The following is an 18,424-nucleotide window of genomic DNA, read 5'->3' as shown; positions in this document are numbered from 1 at the left end:
TGCACAGGAGTCCCACAGCACGGGGGACAAAGAAGTTACAAAAGGAGGCTCACACAGTACTACAACAAAGGGGCCCACGCCACCGTAGAACCACGCAGGAAGCTGTGCATCACAGGATAGAGTGCTGGGGGCCAGAGCTGCAGGGTGCATGAATATCTTCATGGAAGGATGTCAACAAGCCTTGGCAACTGCAAAACATGCAGTGCATGGGGATACTGTGTTGCGTGGGGAGGCAAGCTCTTACCTCCATCAAAGTTATACAGCTGGACTTCAGGACCGTCGGGACCACTTCAGTCTACCACCTGTGTTGCTTGATCCAGGCACTTCTTCAGGAGAGGGGCCCCAAGCCACCAGTTGTCACTGCAGATGGGTGCCTGGTGAAGCAGGGAAGTGACTCCTTCGCTCCAGCAAAGATTCCTTCATTCTTCTGGAGCAGGCTGAAGACAGGCTGTCTTCTGAGGATGCACGACTGTGATACAGTTGCAGTTGCTGGCAGGAGCTGAAGATACAATGTTGGAGAAATCATCTTTGCTTCTTTGTTGCAGTTTGTAGAGTTCCTGGAGGGTCCAGATGCGGTTTCTTTGGTAAGGAGGTGAAGTAAAGGATCCAGAGGATGCCTGCTGGAGTCTTGCAATCCAAATCTGAAGAACCACCCAAGAATGAGACCCTAAATAGCGCTAAGAGGGGGATTGGTCAGCTACACCGGTAAGCACCTATCACCTGCTGGCACTGGCCACTCAGATGTTCAGATGCTCCCAAAGTGCCCTGCCAACTTGGAATCCAAGATGTCAAAACCCAGGGACCCCCTGGGGTGGTGATGGGCAGGGGAGTGGTCACCCCCTTTCCTTGTCCAGTTTCGTGCCACAGCAGGGACTAGGGGTCCCTGAACTTGTGTACACTGGATTATGCAAGGAGGGCACCATCTGTGCCCTTCAAAGCATTTCCAGAGGCTTGGGAAGGATATATCTCCCAAGCCTGTAACACCTGTTTCCAAAGGGAGAGGGTGGCATGCCCTTCTCCAAAAGGAAATTCTTTGTTCTTGTTGTTGAGCTGCTCAAGCCACCGGAAGGCAGAAACCTGTCTGAGAGGTGGCAGTAGCTAGGGCTGCCTAGAAACCCTCAGAAGGCTGGTTTGGAAATACTGGGGGTCTTCTAAGGAGCCCCCAGAGTGCATGGAATCATACAACCAATGTTTGCAAAAGCAATGGGGTATTATTCCAACATTTCTGATACCAAACATGCCTATGTTCGGAGTTACCATTATGTGGCTGGACATAGGTAGTGACCTATGTCCAGTACACGCATAAAATGGTGTCCCCGCACTCACGAAGTCCGGGAAAATAGTCCTTGAGGTCGTTGGGGCACCTCTGCTAGTGCAGGGATGCCTTCACACACAGGTACTCTGCGCCCTACCCTCAGGGTGGAAGGGCCTGCTATGGGGTGACTTATAAGTGACCTGGGGCCAGATGTACAAAGCGTTTTGCATGGCGCAAACTGCGAAATTTGCAGTTTGCGCCATGCAAAAGTGCATTGCGATGCACATTCCCATTTGGGAATGCGACTCGCAAATAGGAAGCAGTGTTCCCTTCCTATTTGCGATTCACACTGCGATGCAGAATTGCTTTGTGACCGCGAACGCATCGCAAAGCCAATCACAGTTAGCACCCATGTCAAGTGGGTGCTAACTCATTCGCAAAAGGGAAAGGGTCCCCATGGCATATTGCAATGATGCCCTAACTGGAGAAATTCAGGCTACCTTGGTATCCTTCCACACAAAGTTCAATATGGGAATACTGTTAAAAAAAAATCAGCAGTATGCTACTGATACCTCCTCCATTCTTCAATGTAACCAGTTTAATTGACATCACTATGAACATAAAATAATCATAAAAGCAGTGTGCTCACATTTCCAGGTACTACAATATGAAATTCACTCTGGACAAATATGTTTTAACTGCCGAACATTAACAACTGTCCTCAAAGATATTTAAATACTCATTTACACACTACCTTCTGAAGCCACAAAACAATATTTACACTCTCATTCTGGAGAAAAGGGTCTTCCTTAAATTGATACTTGCTGCGGTTACTATCTTCTTCATAGTCTCTTGTGCATAGAAGAAAGATTTGCATTAGCCAAAAATAAACAAATAAATATGATACTAATATTAAACAAATAAACAGTAACACTCAAGATTCAACTGTACACTATTATAAATGTACAAGGTATTGCACACAACGTGTGTATCTGCATAATAGTCTTTCAGACAGATCTCTGTTCACTAAAGTGTTTTTAGTTGCAAAATTAGGTAGAACTTGTGGTCAAATTTTAGACCCATTGACTTTACTAGAAGACGCTGATGCTCTGACGTCATCTAGATTTCAGATTGGAGTGAAACGAGTAGTTGCTAATTATCAGCATCCAACCCAAAAATTAATGGGTCACTTACTATGAAAGTACTTTACACATTTCTTGCACTAGCAGTTTTCTGACAAGCCGTGCCAGTCACTGCTTTATGTTTCTCGTTAACACATTATGGGCCAGATGTAGCAAAGGGTTTGCGCCTCGCAAACGGCGAAAATCACCGTTTGCGAGGCGCAAAAGCCTCTTTGCTATTCAGAAATGCATATTGCGAGTCGGTACCGACTCGCAATATGCATTTCAGAATCGCAAATAGGAAGGGGTGCTCCCTTCCTATTTGCGAGTCTGAGTGCCATCCACTTCAAGTGGATGGTAACCCACTCGCAAATTGGAAGGGGTCCCCATGGGACCCCTTCCACTTTGTGAATGGACCCAAAAATATTTTTTCAGGTCAGGGAGTGGTCCCAGGGACCATTCCCTGCCCTGAAAAAATACCGAAACTAAAGGTTTTTTTTTTTTTTTTTAAGTGCAGCTCGTTTTCCTTTAAGGAAAACGGGCTACACTTACAAAAAAAAAAACTGCTTTATTGAAAGCAGTCACGAACATGGAGGTCTGCTGACGACAGCAGGCCTCCATGTTTGCGAGTGCCTATACTCGCTATGGGGCCGCAATTTGCGACCCACCTCATGAATATTCATGAGGTGGGTCATTGCGACCCCATAGCGAGTTGCAGTCTGAGACACCGTACTCCATACCAATTTGCGAGGTGCAAATTGCGAGTCGCATGGACTCGCACTTTGCACCTCGCAAATTGTTACGTTGCTACATCTGGCCCTTTATTTCTAAACACATAATTTCTTGTATTATAAAAGCACTTCTGTGTTCAAGATTCACCAAGGCTGGATATGTCCAGATTATGAAAGGCATCTGTATTTAACATTTAAATTTAGGACCCTAGCTCTTGCAATCTTTTCTCTTCAGTGACTTTGTTCAAAGAATCTGAAAAGGATTGCCCTCTGTGGCTGTCGTTTAGGACTTTGATGTTCACTGTATTTTATTTTTCTTCCCTTTGTATGTAAAATATCTTTAACAGCTAGTTGTTTCGTTGTCATTGCTTAGAAACTATGGTAGAACAGAAACTTGATTACCGCTCAAGAAAAAATTATACTACTTAATAATGACCAGTTACCCTGAGCCAGCCTGGCATTGTTGTAGTAGATATTTACAGTTATCTGGGTGATTTTCGGCTAAATGTTTTATGCTAAACTCTGCATTACTTAGAACGTAATAAGAAATACTACTTTATGTAATGAAAATGGCTGGCATGTTGTTTTGGGGTTGTAATCTTATTTGCTTTAAATATAGCTGTACTTAATGTGCAATGAGTCGCTAATGTATTTTGCATCATCGTATGAGTTTATAACATATAACTTACTTTGATGCTATATTTCTTTCCCACGCTTTTCTACTAGCCTCTGCTTGTCTACGAACATTTTCACTAATTGACTGCCATGAAGTGATTTGCCGCCTTTATGTTTCTCCAATCAGAAATGATCCTATGTCACGTCTTAAAAGACCTCTCCATTTGTGTAGTTTGTAAAACTATGTACTTATTTCACTCTTTATAGTCAGAAACATCTGGTATACATTTGATTTATTATCTGTTTAGTTCAGTCTTTGTTGTCTAAATGTGGTGCCTATGCGTTAATGTGCATCACTCTTGGCAGTGGGAAGTGTACTGAGAACTTACCTCTACTTTACACTGAGACCATTCTCCAAGAACCCAGTTATAGCAAGGGTTGGCGGGGCAGTTTTTGTACTGAATGAATTGGGTAGAACAAGGTCGACCTTCTCCTTGAGATGGCATGATGATATGCCTTGAACGGACAGTTTGACCTAAAGAAACAACATACAATATTGTAATGCATGCTATGATGCTGTGGTCTGAACAAGTACTTCATGAACACCAGGGTCTTTGTTTACTTGCTAAGTAAATGTATATTGAATATAGGCATCAATGTAGCTAGTAAGATTAACCATAGCAGCACAAACAGATTACTACAAAACTGCATTATATAAACTGAAATATACACCATTTGTTCAATGTCTTAGAGAAAAAGCAACCATATTTAAAGGTTTCTATCAGCATATTTGTCGCTTCCCAATCTCCATTTTCCAAAATTGTGGCATGCCAGCCTAAAGATAACAACTCTCCTCTCTGCGATAATTTAATTTTTCAAAGATGCAAGGCTGACTTTGTTGGTTTTAGAGGACACCACTGCATTGATATTTAGATATATATCAGAGTGTATGGTAGGAATAACGCCCCAGGTGTAATCAGTTGCTACTGGTAAATGAGAAGCAATTTTGCATGGACTGTTTCATCTTTGTGAAAGGTTGGCATTTTATAAAGGCAGGTATTTGGTTAGCGTAAGCTAAGGCCCCTCAATTTCTGCATCTGTAAATCTAGGAGCAGTTACAAATACTTATTGCATTCCATTACATCTCGCTGGCATGGGGAACATGATCCCATGCCATAAAAGGACTCCTAAAAAAGTCTTCATAATGCTTTATGTTCTAGTGTACATTGCAAATACTCTTTGCTAACCTGCTTGCTTGAATTGAGCCTTGGCAGAAGCAAGACTCTGGACTCCAAATTATTATTCTTTGTTCAAAAAGAGACAAATAGTGCATCTATTTCTAAATTTAAAAAATGCCCTGCTCAAAAAGAGTGCACTTTTGTTTCTGTGTACATCACGAAGAGTATCATTCCAAATACCCCAGTTTTTTGTGGCTGTTATAAATACAGATAAAGCGAGGAGCCTTTTTTGCTGGATACAGTACAGATTGTTGGTTCACATTTTTCTGTACAAAATATCATTAAGACTTTAGAAAATGTCTCAGTCCTGAAGTTCACAAAGTTTTATAAACAATAAACTGGCTTAAATATCAATTCTACATTTGGGATTGTAAACACGGCATACATCACTTAACAGAAGAATTCCTTCAGGAAATAGTCTATTAAAAAGATAAATCTGCTGGTTGTAGCTTGAAAAAGGCATAGGCCCTCATTACGACCCTGGCAGTTCGAAGAATGCCAGGGCCGTGTTGGTGGTCTCACCCACTCAAATGCGTCATACACACCAATTCACACTGACATGTACGCAAACACCGCTGACACACACGCATTCACTCCCTCTCCCCCCTCCAGTGCATACCCACATTCACGTCCCACTCCGCACTGGATAGACCCATTCACTCCCCTCCTTCCACACCACACACATGCACTCAACCTATCCATCCGCATTCACCAACATATGCGCTCCCCCCGCATTCACAACACTCACACACACACACACACACCCCCTAACCTGTCGGACGATCGCTTACCTGATCCATTGAGGAGGTCGGCCGAGAGGGGATGGTTCCCGGCGCTTCAACCGCCGGCAGTGCCCTGTCATCAGGTGGTGGAACCGCCTCTTCACTGTTGACTCAGGTGGTCGCACTGCCAGAAAAAGCAGGCGGTCTTGCATCCTGGTGACAGGAATAAACATTCCTATCACCAGGATACACTTGCACACACTTCCACATACCTGCAGGCATGCACTCACACACTTCTACACACAAACACTCCCCACTTACCCACGCAAACATGACGTACACACCCATTCACACTGACATACATACACAATCACTGCTGACACGCATGCATTCACATCCCCCTTCCCCCTGCAGAGCTTACCCACATTCACTCTCCTCTCCCCCCTCACCCACATACATCCATTCACGCCCCCCTCCATTCTAATACCTAACCATGACTAAAGTGATAGATTGGCAGAAAGTCCAGTGAGGGAAGCAATTTACAAGAGGACCAGAGCCTACACTGTTCCTTGAAATGTGTGGGCTCATAAGTAGGATTTGATCCTACAATGGATCTTAATCTGCATCCAAGCCATAATGGATTTCCACTTTATATGCTCTTTGAAGGAGAGACAAGGAGTCATGTAGAAACTCAGACATGGTATTATTGGTGAGGGCTGCAGATTTAAGTCTCTCCACTAAGTCTATTTTTAGCACGGAAAACTAGAGTGAACGCTTCTGAAACATTTGGGAGCAAAGCACAAGTGGTTTCACCACAAAGAAAAAAGATTCTTCCTGTGGAGAATCACTAAAAAGTTATCCAGTGAGAACATGTTTATATTACATTAATGTATCTATAAATATGGTTGTTACATTAACTAAGATATAATTATTTGCATGATCACAGCATTCAGGAGCAGAAGTACTTCTGGAGAGGTCTGTAAATTCTCTTAATAAGGAAATTAGTATGAAACATTGCAGTAATGCTAAAGAGGAACATTCCCATCTTGGTTTTTGAATTAAGCCCTGTGTTTGTATAAGTGTTCTCCTCTGTTGGCAATAAAATGGAATTATCACAGGATGCCTATTAAAACTGTAACAAAGTGCAGGAGATGGGAATGTAGCTCCCCTCATGCTGTCTTTTAGATCCAGTCAACCGGACGGTGGAGCAGCTGCCCACTGCCCCCACAACTCTAAGCAAATGTCTAGACCCAGTGTCTCCAGGCTCAGAATTATTGGTTTGTGATCATAGTAATTCCAGGCCCAGAGACATAAGAAAGAAAAAGTGGCCCAGAGCAATATCTCCCCCGGGGATACTGCTCCAGCACACTTTTAAAAAGGGACTGTATGGCATCCTTATTACATCAATCGTGTCTAATCTTGACAAATGTACTTTCTTAACTAGCCAACAGAGTGGGTTTAGTCCAGGAATTTCCTATATAATATAGTGAAGAGCATTCTCTTCAGGTTTCAGAACGCTTGTCATGAAAATAGTGAAAGGTAAATGGATTTCTATACATAATAGTACTGTCATTTACAGTCTCCTAATGTATACACCTTAACAATGATGTTAATGGCCCTTTTCAATATGTAAATATTCTGTCATATTTCTTCTAATGGAACACAAGCTGCACTGTAATATTACAGGCAGAAATATACCACAGCACAACAGAAAGCTAGTACTACATAGCATGAAAATTAAAAATGTATTTGAGAAGTTTGTGCCATAATGTTTTAAGTGTTACTTAATAATCAAAACGTTTTAAATATTAGAAATTCATGGTGTATTTATAAAATGTGTCTTATGTCTGCTCAGTGATACTTAAAATAAAAAAACTTTAAAATTACTGTTCTTCAAATAGTTTTCCAACATAATAAACAATGATTGCAATCTATTTTTAAATGTATTTAATAATTGAGCAAATACACCACATTTATCAAGAAAGGCAGTACATTACAGATAATGTATCAATTTTGCTTGGCAGAATTATATTGAGTACAAAAATCGACCACAACACGTAGAAGGAATATAGCAGCCTGTACACAGATGAAGTGCCTTAAGAGCAGCATAAGAACAAGTAAAGTGCATATGTGAAAAACGGGTCTAAAATACTCAACCCCATTACAAGGATATCAAAAAATACAGATCACGTTAGTTATCTATTCTTGCCTTAGTGTATGGCACACCCATATCTTATAATTCTGGCATTGCACTTGCCATTACTTAATTCTCAAATAGAAAAAGGGGTTAATTTTGTACAATCACATACAAAATCATATACATCCACTCAATGCGTGGCACTATCGAATATCACCAGAAATGCATTATTGATTACTTGACCCTAATTGGCCTGTAAAAACAATCAGCATTAGGCGTAAAGTTCAAAAGTGCTTAGTACAATTCAGCTTGGCAAACATATATTACAAAAACACAAATCTTCCCTTTTATATCATTGCCTCCATCTCACTACTCAAAACAAAAAGTGTACATCTAGTTCGTAATAGTCACAAATGTGGCTAGCGGTGCCCAGAAAGCTGTATACCCATCTATAATACCAATCCGCCGAGCATATTCAGGTTTTCTTTAATTTATCCGTCCAGATTTTAATTGTAAAAACATTAATAGACTTCCAATACTGGCAGATTAAAGATCAGGCAACAGATGGAGCGGCGAATAGAAAGCATTGTGCATATTTGTTTAATTTCCGCGTGAGAAATAAAACTCGCATAGCTTGTGGTGCAATCATGATCAGTAAACATTCACTCAGCATTTGAAATACATCCTGCCAGAACTGGAACAGCTTGGGTTAAAGAATCCCCTTTATCGTGCTGTGCACATCGAAAACACTGGTTGGGGATAGTCAGAAACACTTTCTGAATTGCATGTGTGGTGAAACATTCTATCCATCTTGAGAGGAATGCCATTCTTTTAAAATTAGCGCCTCTGAGGGACTTATACCCCACCAAAGAAATATGCTCCCATTCACCAATAGTCACCCAACGCCTATTTACCTCCTCTAGCTTATGCAAATAGCCAATGACCAAAGAGGAATCTGAGAATGTCTTCAAGGCCCTGTACTAGTTGCCTATCCCCATCAATTCAGTTTGTGTTAATAACTGAAAAAGAGTCTGAGTCAGTCCACTCATTTCCTGACAATTACTTGTAAGGATTCCCAAAATCTGCAAGAAACCATGCCAGCAACGATGGCACACTGACCCTAAACACTGTTGCATTTCTTCCCAAGGTAACAGCCTATTTCCAACATAAGTCACCTAGTACTCGGTAACCATGGAAATTCCATAAACTAAGCACAGATTTGGAAATATGTAGACCTAGGGCTTTGCAATGCAGTAGCTGGACAAACCTATGACAGGACAGCAACTGCCTTACTTTAAAGAAGCGCTTTAAACCTATTTCTATATCAACTAACACTTCGCACCTTGTCCTTTTCGATAGCCTAGCCATCTTCAAAAAAGCGAGCACATCGGTTTCTGATTCTTGAGCTATTCTGGCTAATAAAAAAAATTGTCAAGCCCATCGTACTCCCCCGCCTGTGAACTGTAGTATCCAACCATGCGACCTGGTAGTAAGAGAACAATCCCACTGGTCTTTAGCTAGGCAAAGAATGGAACATTTTACCGACGAAGTTCTATTATTCCACACAAATCTAATAATAAGAAAATCGAATTCTTTAAAAGAGTCTTATTAATTTTAATAGTGAGATTAAAAAAAAAGAAATAAAGATAAGGTCAAAATGGCCATTTGTTACTAAAGACACTCTGCCAATTAAAGTCAGCGGGAGAAGCTATCACCTATCCAATAGGGTTTTAACTTTGTTTGGCAGGCTTAGTGATAAGAATTCACACTCACCTATTCTTTAAAGCTGGATGGCATAGCCATGATTTCTCTAATTGAATTAAATGATTATGCCAGTTCTTTTGAAAATGTCTTGCATACCTCAGCCAGTATACCCTTGCCACCACTGGTATGGCATTAGGCAATTTTTGCAGGGTTGCTTCCACCTCCTGCACCATGATGCAAGCAGCTAGTTTTGGCTTTTTATCAATGTGACAATTGTTGGAGCCTAATTGAACTAAAAAATCAACTTTTCAAGGCTCAGTTTTGAAAGAGCAGGGCTCTTTCATATACATTCTTGTAATGTTGAAGAACTACTTCTGCAATATCTTTATCCTCTGTCTGAACTAGGTTAAAGACAGGATTTAAAATTTTTGATATACATTGCAAGTCCTGCTTAACCTGTGTAGACGAGGCAGGGAGCCTGCCAACCAACTGCCTTTCTTCATACTGGTTTTGTTAAAAAATCCTTGAGTTATTAATCTCCTCATGAATAAAGAAGTATCTTATGTTTCATTCAGCCAGTATGAGCTGTTCTTTTATTCTCACATTTTCCTCCTATCTTGCCCTACTTAAGGCATCTTTAGCCATTTCTACTGCCAACTTCAACTCCTGTATTCAGGCATTGCACTCTTTATTCTGATACCTACCTCATCTGATATTGAGTTGAAGCTATTGACTAGACTAAAGGAAGCAGCTTGTACTCTTTCAGCCAAATCCATCTCCTCTGCTTGCCCCCTATGACTCCTCTCACCTCCCAGTCTATAGATCTAACCAGATATATTGCTACTCCATGCATAGCACACCCAGCAGTAACAAAATATACATTAAAGTACTTCTTTGGCATAGCGATTAAGAGATTATTTCCTTTGAGATGTCTCTCTTGTAAGAAGAAAATGTCTGCATTGAATGAGGACACCCACTCTAATATGGCCCCATATTTCTGCCTATTGAAGAACACCAATAGCATTACATGAGATTACTCTAGCACTGCAGACCAAGAAACAATTACTGTATGTGATAGTTTAGACCCTTTGCAGCACTTGGTAATCTGAAATCAAAGCAGCCTGCTCTTACTAAATGAGCTAGTATAGCCACACTGCCTTCACTATGTCTAAAACTGATCACTTCCTGATGCATCTGCTCTTTTTTTATCTCTTGTGACCGCTGTGCGCCCTTAGCCACCCCAACAAACCCACACCAAAAGTGTGAATCACACACTCAATGCCCTGCCTACCCTTAGAGGGGTTATTGGTCACCATACCCCCTTCCATCAACTTCACTTTTGTTGTTGATTGCCGCGTGGCTGCACCATGCTACACTCCAAGGAAAGGGAAACCCCCATTATCTTCATGTATTGAGAAAATAAGAAGAGCAAAAAAAGAAAGAGAGAAAAGGAAAAAGATAACCCTTCAACTTTGTGTGTTTTGCCCCTTTCACAGTAAGATTTGCACTTCTTCTAATGGTGTGTATACAGGAATTGACTTTTATACAAAATCTTAAATTTTGACTGTTGCACTATTGAAGCCTGTGCCCCAGAAGCTTTGAATTGTCCCAAGAGTTCTATAAAGTCTCTCTGCCTACGTGCTATTGCAGCAGACATGTCTGAAAAGACATAAATCTGGATTTTGTCACCTATCATAGATACTTTCCTTTAAATGGCCAATGAGAGAATACGTTCCTTTATGCGACAGTCTACAAAGTTGACAACAATAATGCAAGGGTACTTGGAGTTTACCAGGTGCTGGACAGGAATCTGATGGGCCTTCATGATAGAAATATCTGTCAGGGCATTATAAATTTGATCAGTGATTCCATAAATTGAAGCACATTCTGATGACTCCTGTGTTCGCTGCACCTTTTGGTATCCAATGAAACATAAATGAGACCTCCTAACATAGTTTTTGATTTAAGCAAATGTATTTTGGTGTCAGACTCACTCCTTTAAATGTTACTAATATCCTTGTCCCAAATAATGGAACTTCTACATCAGACATCCTCTGTTCCATCTCTTGTAGACATACTGGTATTTGTAGCACAATCACTTTAATTTTGTTCAGCCTATGATGAAGCACAAGTACTTCCTGAGCTTGAGATGCCTTGAGCTTGCAAATTTTCTACCAGAATAGTCTCTAGAAGAGGTTGAGAAAGGCATGACTGGCCTGACCGAGTCAGACTTTTGGATAGAATGGCATGAATAGTATTGCCATTGAGCTGCACTAGGTGCTGGTCTTGCACTGCTATGGGTAGGTCAAGCACCATGTTATCTTTAACGCTTTGTGAGTTGATCAATTGTACTCACAATGACTCATCTGAGACCAGGTTGAATCTGCTTGCGGGGTCATTTGTTATGGAGCGAATTAGTGATTGATCTTGAATACTGCCACCTTTCTGTTCACATCTTGACACCACTGCTGGTAACAGCGCTGGGAGAGTCTTTGAGTCTTCTAAAATTTCACCCCTGTCTTTTGAATGTCTTGCAAATATCGGGTATTCCTTTAGCCTCTTGTTTGTCTTTAATGTCGTTTTCAAATTTGGGCTAGGCTACAATTAATTTTCATAGACCTCTCCTGGGCAGCTCACCTCTCTTTCAGCCTCCCCATAGAGCTGACACTGGATGTGGTAGCCATAGGGGTAATGACCCCATGGTGAGATAGCAAAATCCCCTCACGACTAGAATTGAAACATGGGTTATTACTTAATGACTCTTCACTGGACCCTTCTACCTGGTTTGAGGGCATTGCAGAAGCCGCCAGGGTATGTTCCATTGTGATAACATGCTGTATGTTTTCCTGATGAGCTGAAGACTTCTCCTTAGTCGACCCAGTGAGGCATGTCACACCAGCATGTCATTTGGATTTATGAGTCAGAGGTGTTGAGCCAATAGTTTTAATATCAGTCCCTCTAAAATGTAACTGTTGCATATTCAGTCTTGACTGTGAGTGGTGATTTACAGGGCCCAGGCGGTACACTTGTACTGGCTTCCAATGAGTCTTCAGTTACTGGCATTACATATCTCACCAACAGCAGCATGAGGCTGAGGAAACACACAAGATAAGTTGAAGAGTCTGGAAAGAACCTGCCCAGGGACCGGGTAATGAAACAGCCTCTGCCTCAACTCGTTGCTGCAGAGTGCTACACCTACCATGTCAAGAAATCTAGTGGCTTTCCCACTCAGTAGCAGGCAGGGGGCGATTGGAGATAGATGCTGTAGCAAAATGCCACTGTTGGCATGGCCACTCCCCACTTTTTGCCTAGTGTTGATGCCAGCTTTGATTGACAGTGTGCTGGGACCCTGCTAACCAGGTCCCAGCACTAGTGTTCTTTCCGTAAAACTGAAACTTTGTTTCCACAATTGGCACAGCCCTGGCACACAGTTATGTCCCTTGTAAAATGTACCCCAGGTACCAAGGGCCCAGTGGCCAGGGAAGGTTTGTAAGGGCTGCAGCATGTATTATGCTACCCCCAGGGACCCCTGACTCAGTGCATGCACACTACTTTGCAGCTTGTCTGTGCACTCCCCTCAGGGTGCAATGCCCACAAACTACTGCCTGTGGCATAGGTAAATCACCCCTCTAGCAGGCCTTACAGCCCTAAGGCAGGGTGCGCAATACCACATGTGAGGGCATAGATGCATGAGCACTTTGCCCCTACAGTGTCAAAGTCAATTCTTAGAAATTGTAAGTGCAGGGTAGCCATACTGAGTTTATGGTCTGGGAGTTTGTCATAACGAACTCCACAGCACCATAAAGGCTACACTGAATACTGGGAAGTTTGGTATCAAACTTCTCAGTACAGTAAACCCACACTGACGCCAGTGTTGGATTTATTGAGAAATGCACACAGAGCTCATCTTAGAGATGCCCCCTGCATGTTAGCCCAACTACTAGTGTAAGGCTGACTGGTCTGTTCCAGCCTGCCACTTCCAGATGAGTTTCTGACCACATGGGGTGAGTGCCTTTGTGCACTCTGTGATCAGAAACAGAGCCTGTCCTGGGTGGAGGTGCTTCACACCTCCCCCTGCAGGAACTGTAACACCTGGTGGTGAGCCTCAAAGGCTCTAGCCTGGTGTTACGATGCCCCAGGGCACTCCAGCTAGTGGAGATGCCCGCCCCCGCACTAGCCCCCACTTCTGGCAGCAAGTCCGGAGGGATAATGAGAAAAACAAGAAGTCACTCCCTCAGCCAGGCCCACCCCTAAGGTGACCAGAGCTGAAGTGACTCGCTCCTTGAGAAATCCTCCATCTTCCTTTGGAGGATTAGGACCAATAGGGATAGGGGTGTGCTCCCCTCCCCAGAGGGAGTGGGCACAAGGAGGGTGTGGCTACTTTCAAGGAGAGTAGCCATTGGTTACTGCCATCTAACCCTAATACACCCCTAAATGTAGTATTTAGGGGTGACGTGAACCTATCTCTTCAGATTCCTAATGAACTCACAAGAAGAAGGACTGCTGAGCTGAAAACTCCGAAGAGAATAGAAGGAGACGACAACTGTCTTGGCCTCAGCCCTACCTCCCTGTCTCCTGCTTCAGAGACCCTGCAACCAAAAAGCGACGCGTTCTACAGGACCAGCGACCCCTGAAAATCCTCCAGGGGACTGTCTGCAACAATGAGGACCAAGAACTCGAGTGGGCAGCGGGTCTGCCCAACTAAAAGAAAAGACATCTATCTTTAAAGGGGCTCCCACCTCACTCCAGAATCGTGAGTCCCCAGTACTCCGCACCCGACGTGCCCGGCCCGTGTCCAGAGAAACCAACTATCCAGAGAGGACCCCCAGGTGACTCCGACAACGTGTCCACCCAGGGCTGACCTCTCTGCACCCCCACGACAACGCCTGAAGAGGGAATCCCGAGGACCCCCTTGACCTTGACTGCCCAGGACAAAGATATCCGATGCCTGGAGAAGCACTGCACCTGCAGACCCCATGCCAGTGAGAAACTGACCACCGGTGCAGCAACGACCAGCGGGCCGCCCTCACATTTCCCAGTTGGTGGCTTGCCCGAGAGGCCCCCCTGTGCCCTGCCTGTGGCGCCTAAGTGACCCCCAGGTCCCACCCTAGAGATCTAGTGAGAACCTGACGCCCTGTTGGCACACTGCACCTGGCCGCCCCTGCCATTGAGGGTGTCGTTTTTGTGCCAATGTGGGCCCCTCCAGTACTCCTCCAAACCCCCCTGGTCTGCCCTCCAACAACACGAGTACTTACCTGCAAGCAGACAGGAATCGGAGTACCCCCTGTCTCCATAGGCGCCCACAAGATTTTCGGCTCCTGTTTGACCTCTGCACCTGACTGGCCCTGTGTTGCTGGTACTGGGTGCTTGGGATTGCCTTGAACCCCCAACGGTGGGCTACCTATGCCCCGGAGACTGAACCCATAAGTGTGGCACTTACCTCTGAAACTGTACTGTACTTACCTCCCTCAGGAACTGTTGAAAATTGCACTGTGTCCACTTTTAAAACAATTTTTTGGCATTGCTAGAGGTCATGCAAGATGGCAGCTGCTCTTTAGAGCTCCATGAGGCTTCAGCACTTCCATGAAGGAAGGAGATGTTTTTACATCAAAATGATTAATTTCCCCAGCATTTATGAGCACTGGAGCTCTGCCCTGCAATTCATGTGAAGGCCTGAGGTAATTATTTATCTACTTTCCACTTCATGAGCCTCTGCATAAACCTAAACCTTCATAGATATGTTTCTATTTGACTTTTAACTGCTTGTCTGGGTGTCATTCTACAAATCTAATTTCCTCTGCAATGGACTATTTATTACCTTCTGACAGCCAGCTGAACTTTTGACATCTCTCTTCAAACGCATTTAGCTGAGGTTTTCAACTTTCAGTATTCACTAAAAGCTCTTGTTATCAAGGAGGTCTTTCAAATTGCTCTTCATAACATGGTAAATGCTTTCCTTTGACGAGGAGATTTTTTTCTTTTTAGAAGGTTCTCTTAAAACTAGTCACCAATTGTTGGACTATGTGCAGTAAAGTGCTTTGCTCTTGTGGTATTCTGCCATGCCTGTTCTGCGAGAATAATTTAAGATTTACTACTTATTTATTTTTTATTATATTTTGCTCTGTTGTGGGAAACTACCTGCAGCAGCTTCTCATCATATAATTTCACCATCACCTCACATTGCTTGCTTCCTATTACCAAATTGCTGCTTGCTTTTATGGAGAGACCACACAAATTCTCAGAGCAGCCAGTCATCCTCTTCCTCCAAGTCTAATAATCCTCTTTGAGTGGTGTGCACACATGTAATTAAATCTTCTCAACCATCAGCTTTAACAATGGATAGTGCTATAGACTTTTTAAAGGATAGCGCCTCTTCATCTCATGCTGCTGGCGCAATTGAGTAAAAAAGATCTAACACTTTCCTCTGTCAAGCGCCCGAAAAAAGACCTTGATTCTCCCTCAAAATCACCTATGCATCTTACTCTAGATGATGTCATGGATGAATTGTGTGCTTTAAAGCCCTTTATGATGGACACTAATACCTCTCTGCAACGTATTGAGGAGAAATGGTCCCAACATGAACAACAAATTTGTACTCTCGAGTCAGTAACCTTGAAGATTGTAAAACTGTCAATCCTCAGATTTCCAAGGACATAGCTCATCTTAAAAGGCTTACCGAAAACGTAGAAAATAGAAATAGGAGAAATAATCTTCGCCTTTTTGGGATTCTAGAAGGTTTGGAAGGCTCTAGCATGATTGCATTCCTTCAAACAGCAATACCTTTAAGTCTTTGCTTGCCTTCTACCTCTCCCCTCTCTATCCAATGGGCACATCGTTTAGGTGCACAGACTTCAACTGGCCCTCGTGCACAACCTAGAGGCATTATTATTCTCTTTCTCCAATTTACTGACTTGATGCAAATACTATCGGAAGCCAAAAAGATGGGCTCTTTGCAATGGTAAGGTCATAAAGTGATTTTCACACAAGACTTCTTTTCTGCTACAGCTGCATGTCGCAAACAGTTATTGGATTTACATCCACAACTCAAATCCTTGAATATTCAACATGGTCTTCTTCACCCATGCCTTTCCAAAATTACATTCAAGGACAAATCTTACTCGTTCGAGGAACCTTCAGCACTACAAACCTTTATTAACCAACACAAAAAGAAGCAATGGAACTAGGAGAATCTGCAATTACTTGAAGATAATATTTAATTTGTCTTCAATGTCCTTTCTTTTTTTCTGGACAGTTTAATAGTAATGGCTATATTTAGTATTTATATCCATGGTTTTCCTTTACTGTGTCTTTTTTTTTTTAGATAGTGTTCTTCGTGCAATCCTCATGTTCCTTTCCCAACTGTAACCCTTTCTCACCATCCCAATTGTTCTCCTACTCGTTCCACTGATACGATTTGAATTTTATTGTTCTTCATGTCACACTCCTTTACTGTAGTTATTACGTTATTTGGTCTCCTAAATGGTACATTTTGCATTTATATAATTTTTTTCTTCTATGAAACTCACCTTCATATGTTTTAATATCTAATATCACTTTTCTTGTGCTGAAGCCACTCTTGCCTGTCTTTTCAGGTTCTCAGCTGTCCCTCTACCTTTCGGGGTATTCACTTTCTATCTTGTCTTCTTTAGCTTTCGTGAACTTTGGTCCCTGTATTGCCACATCCATGTATATACAACTTCTGGAGGTCATCTTCCTCCTTCTCTTTTTCTTTACTATCTTGTTTCTTTCCCATTTCGTTGCTTTTGCAAAATTGATATGCCTAGTTTTTTCCTTGTTACAGCAGTTGTTTATTAAAACTTCTTGTTATGCAACTTAGAACTGTTACTTGGAATGTTAAGGGGCTTAAATACCCCATTAAACGTCAGCATGTCTTATCTCACCTAGCTCGTTTGAAATGCCACATTGCTTTGTTGCAAGAGACTCACCTCAATGACTTTGAGGCAATTAAGCTTCAAAAACAATGGGTAGGGGACATTTTCTACTCCCCTACCACCACAAACAAAAATGGGGTAATTATACTCTGTCATAAATCTTTCAGACCTACCATAATTTCACATCAAGCTACAGAAGGCGGCTGGGTACTAGTTACATTTACAATTGACAATATTTCTCTTACTATCCTAAATATATATGGCCCCACACATCCAGATCCAAATTTTTGGAAGAATCTTTCACATATTGTCTCTGAACATTCCTCAAACAATGTACTAATAGGTGGTGACAGCAACCAAATTCTCGATCTATTTTTGGACGTTCCACATCCCGTTTCGTTCCACGTGCCTCCCACAAAGCTTTTAAAAACTTTATTTTACAGCATTCTCTCTCTGATTCCTGGAGAATATGTAGCCTCCCACAAAGCTTTTAAAAACTTTATTTTACAGCATTCTCTCTCTGATTTCTGGAGAATATCCAATCCCGACCTCTTGGAATACTCTTTTTCTTCTCCTACCCACCATTCCCATTCTAGGCTTGATTATATCTTTGAGTAAAGGTTTATTGCAACATATGGTCAACCCTGAAATCGGTGCTATTTTGATCTCAGATCACGCACCTGTGACTACTGACCTTGATCTTTTTCTTAATGGTTCTAACACGTCTCTACTTTCAGATGCTACTTTTATCGCTTCCTACAGTAAGTTTATATAAGAATACTTCCACATCAACGTTAGCAGCCTCAAAGGGTTTCATCATAAGTTATGCTCACTCAAAAAAAAGTCTGTTCAACAAAAATTGACTTCCATCCTTAAAATATAAAGTCCCTTGAACATGAATACTATACTCACAAAACTAGTAAATCACATTTTGAAGCACTAGTCTCAGCTAAAATGGACTTTAACCAATCTACCACTGAAAAAGCATGCAGCACTCTCCTGAAAATAA

At 42.2% G+C, this 18,424-nt stretch overlaps 1 protein-coding gene across 1 annotated transcript in view; it reads right to left on the bottom strand.

Moving 5' to 3' along the window:
• THSD7B (thrombospondin type 1 domain containing 7B) overlaps positions 1–18,424 on the bottom strand; it is a 2,268,639-nt gene that overhangs the window by 164,016 nt on the left and 2,086,199 nt on the right. The window contains exon 22 of the mRNA XM_069225078.1: positions 4,112–4,257. Coding sequence (XP_069081179.1) covers positions 4,112–4,257 — 146 coding nt within the window. The remainder of the gene's footprint in view (positions 1–4,111; positions 4,258–18,424) is intronic.

The sequence above is a fragment of the Pleurodeles waltl genome, chromosome 3_1 (assembly GCF_031143425.1).
Source record: "Pleurodeles waltl isolate 20211129_DDA chromosome 3_1, aPleWal1.hap1.20221129, whole genome shotgun sequence".
Lineage (NCBI taxonomy): Eukaryota > Metazoa > Chordata > Amphibia > Caudata > Salamandridae > Pleurodeles > Pleurodeles waltl.
Note: the sequence above shows the minus strand (reverse complement) of the source record. Positions and strands in the feature narration are given on the sequence as shown.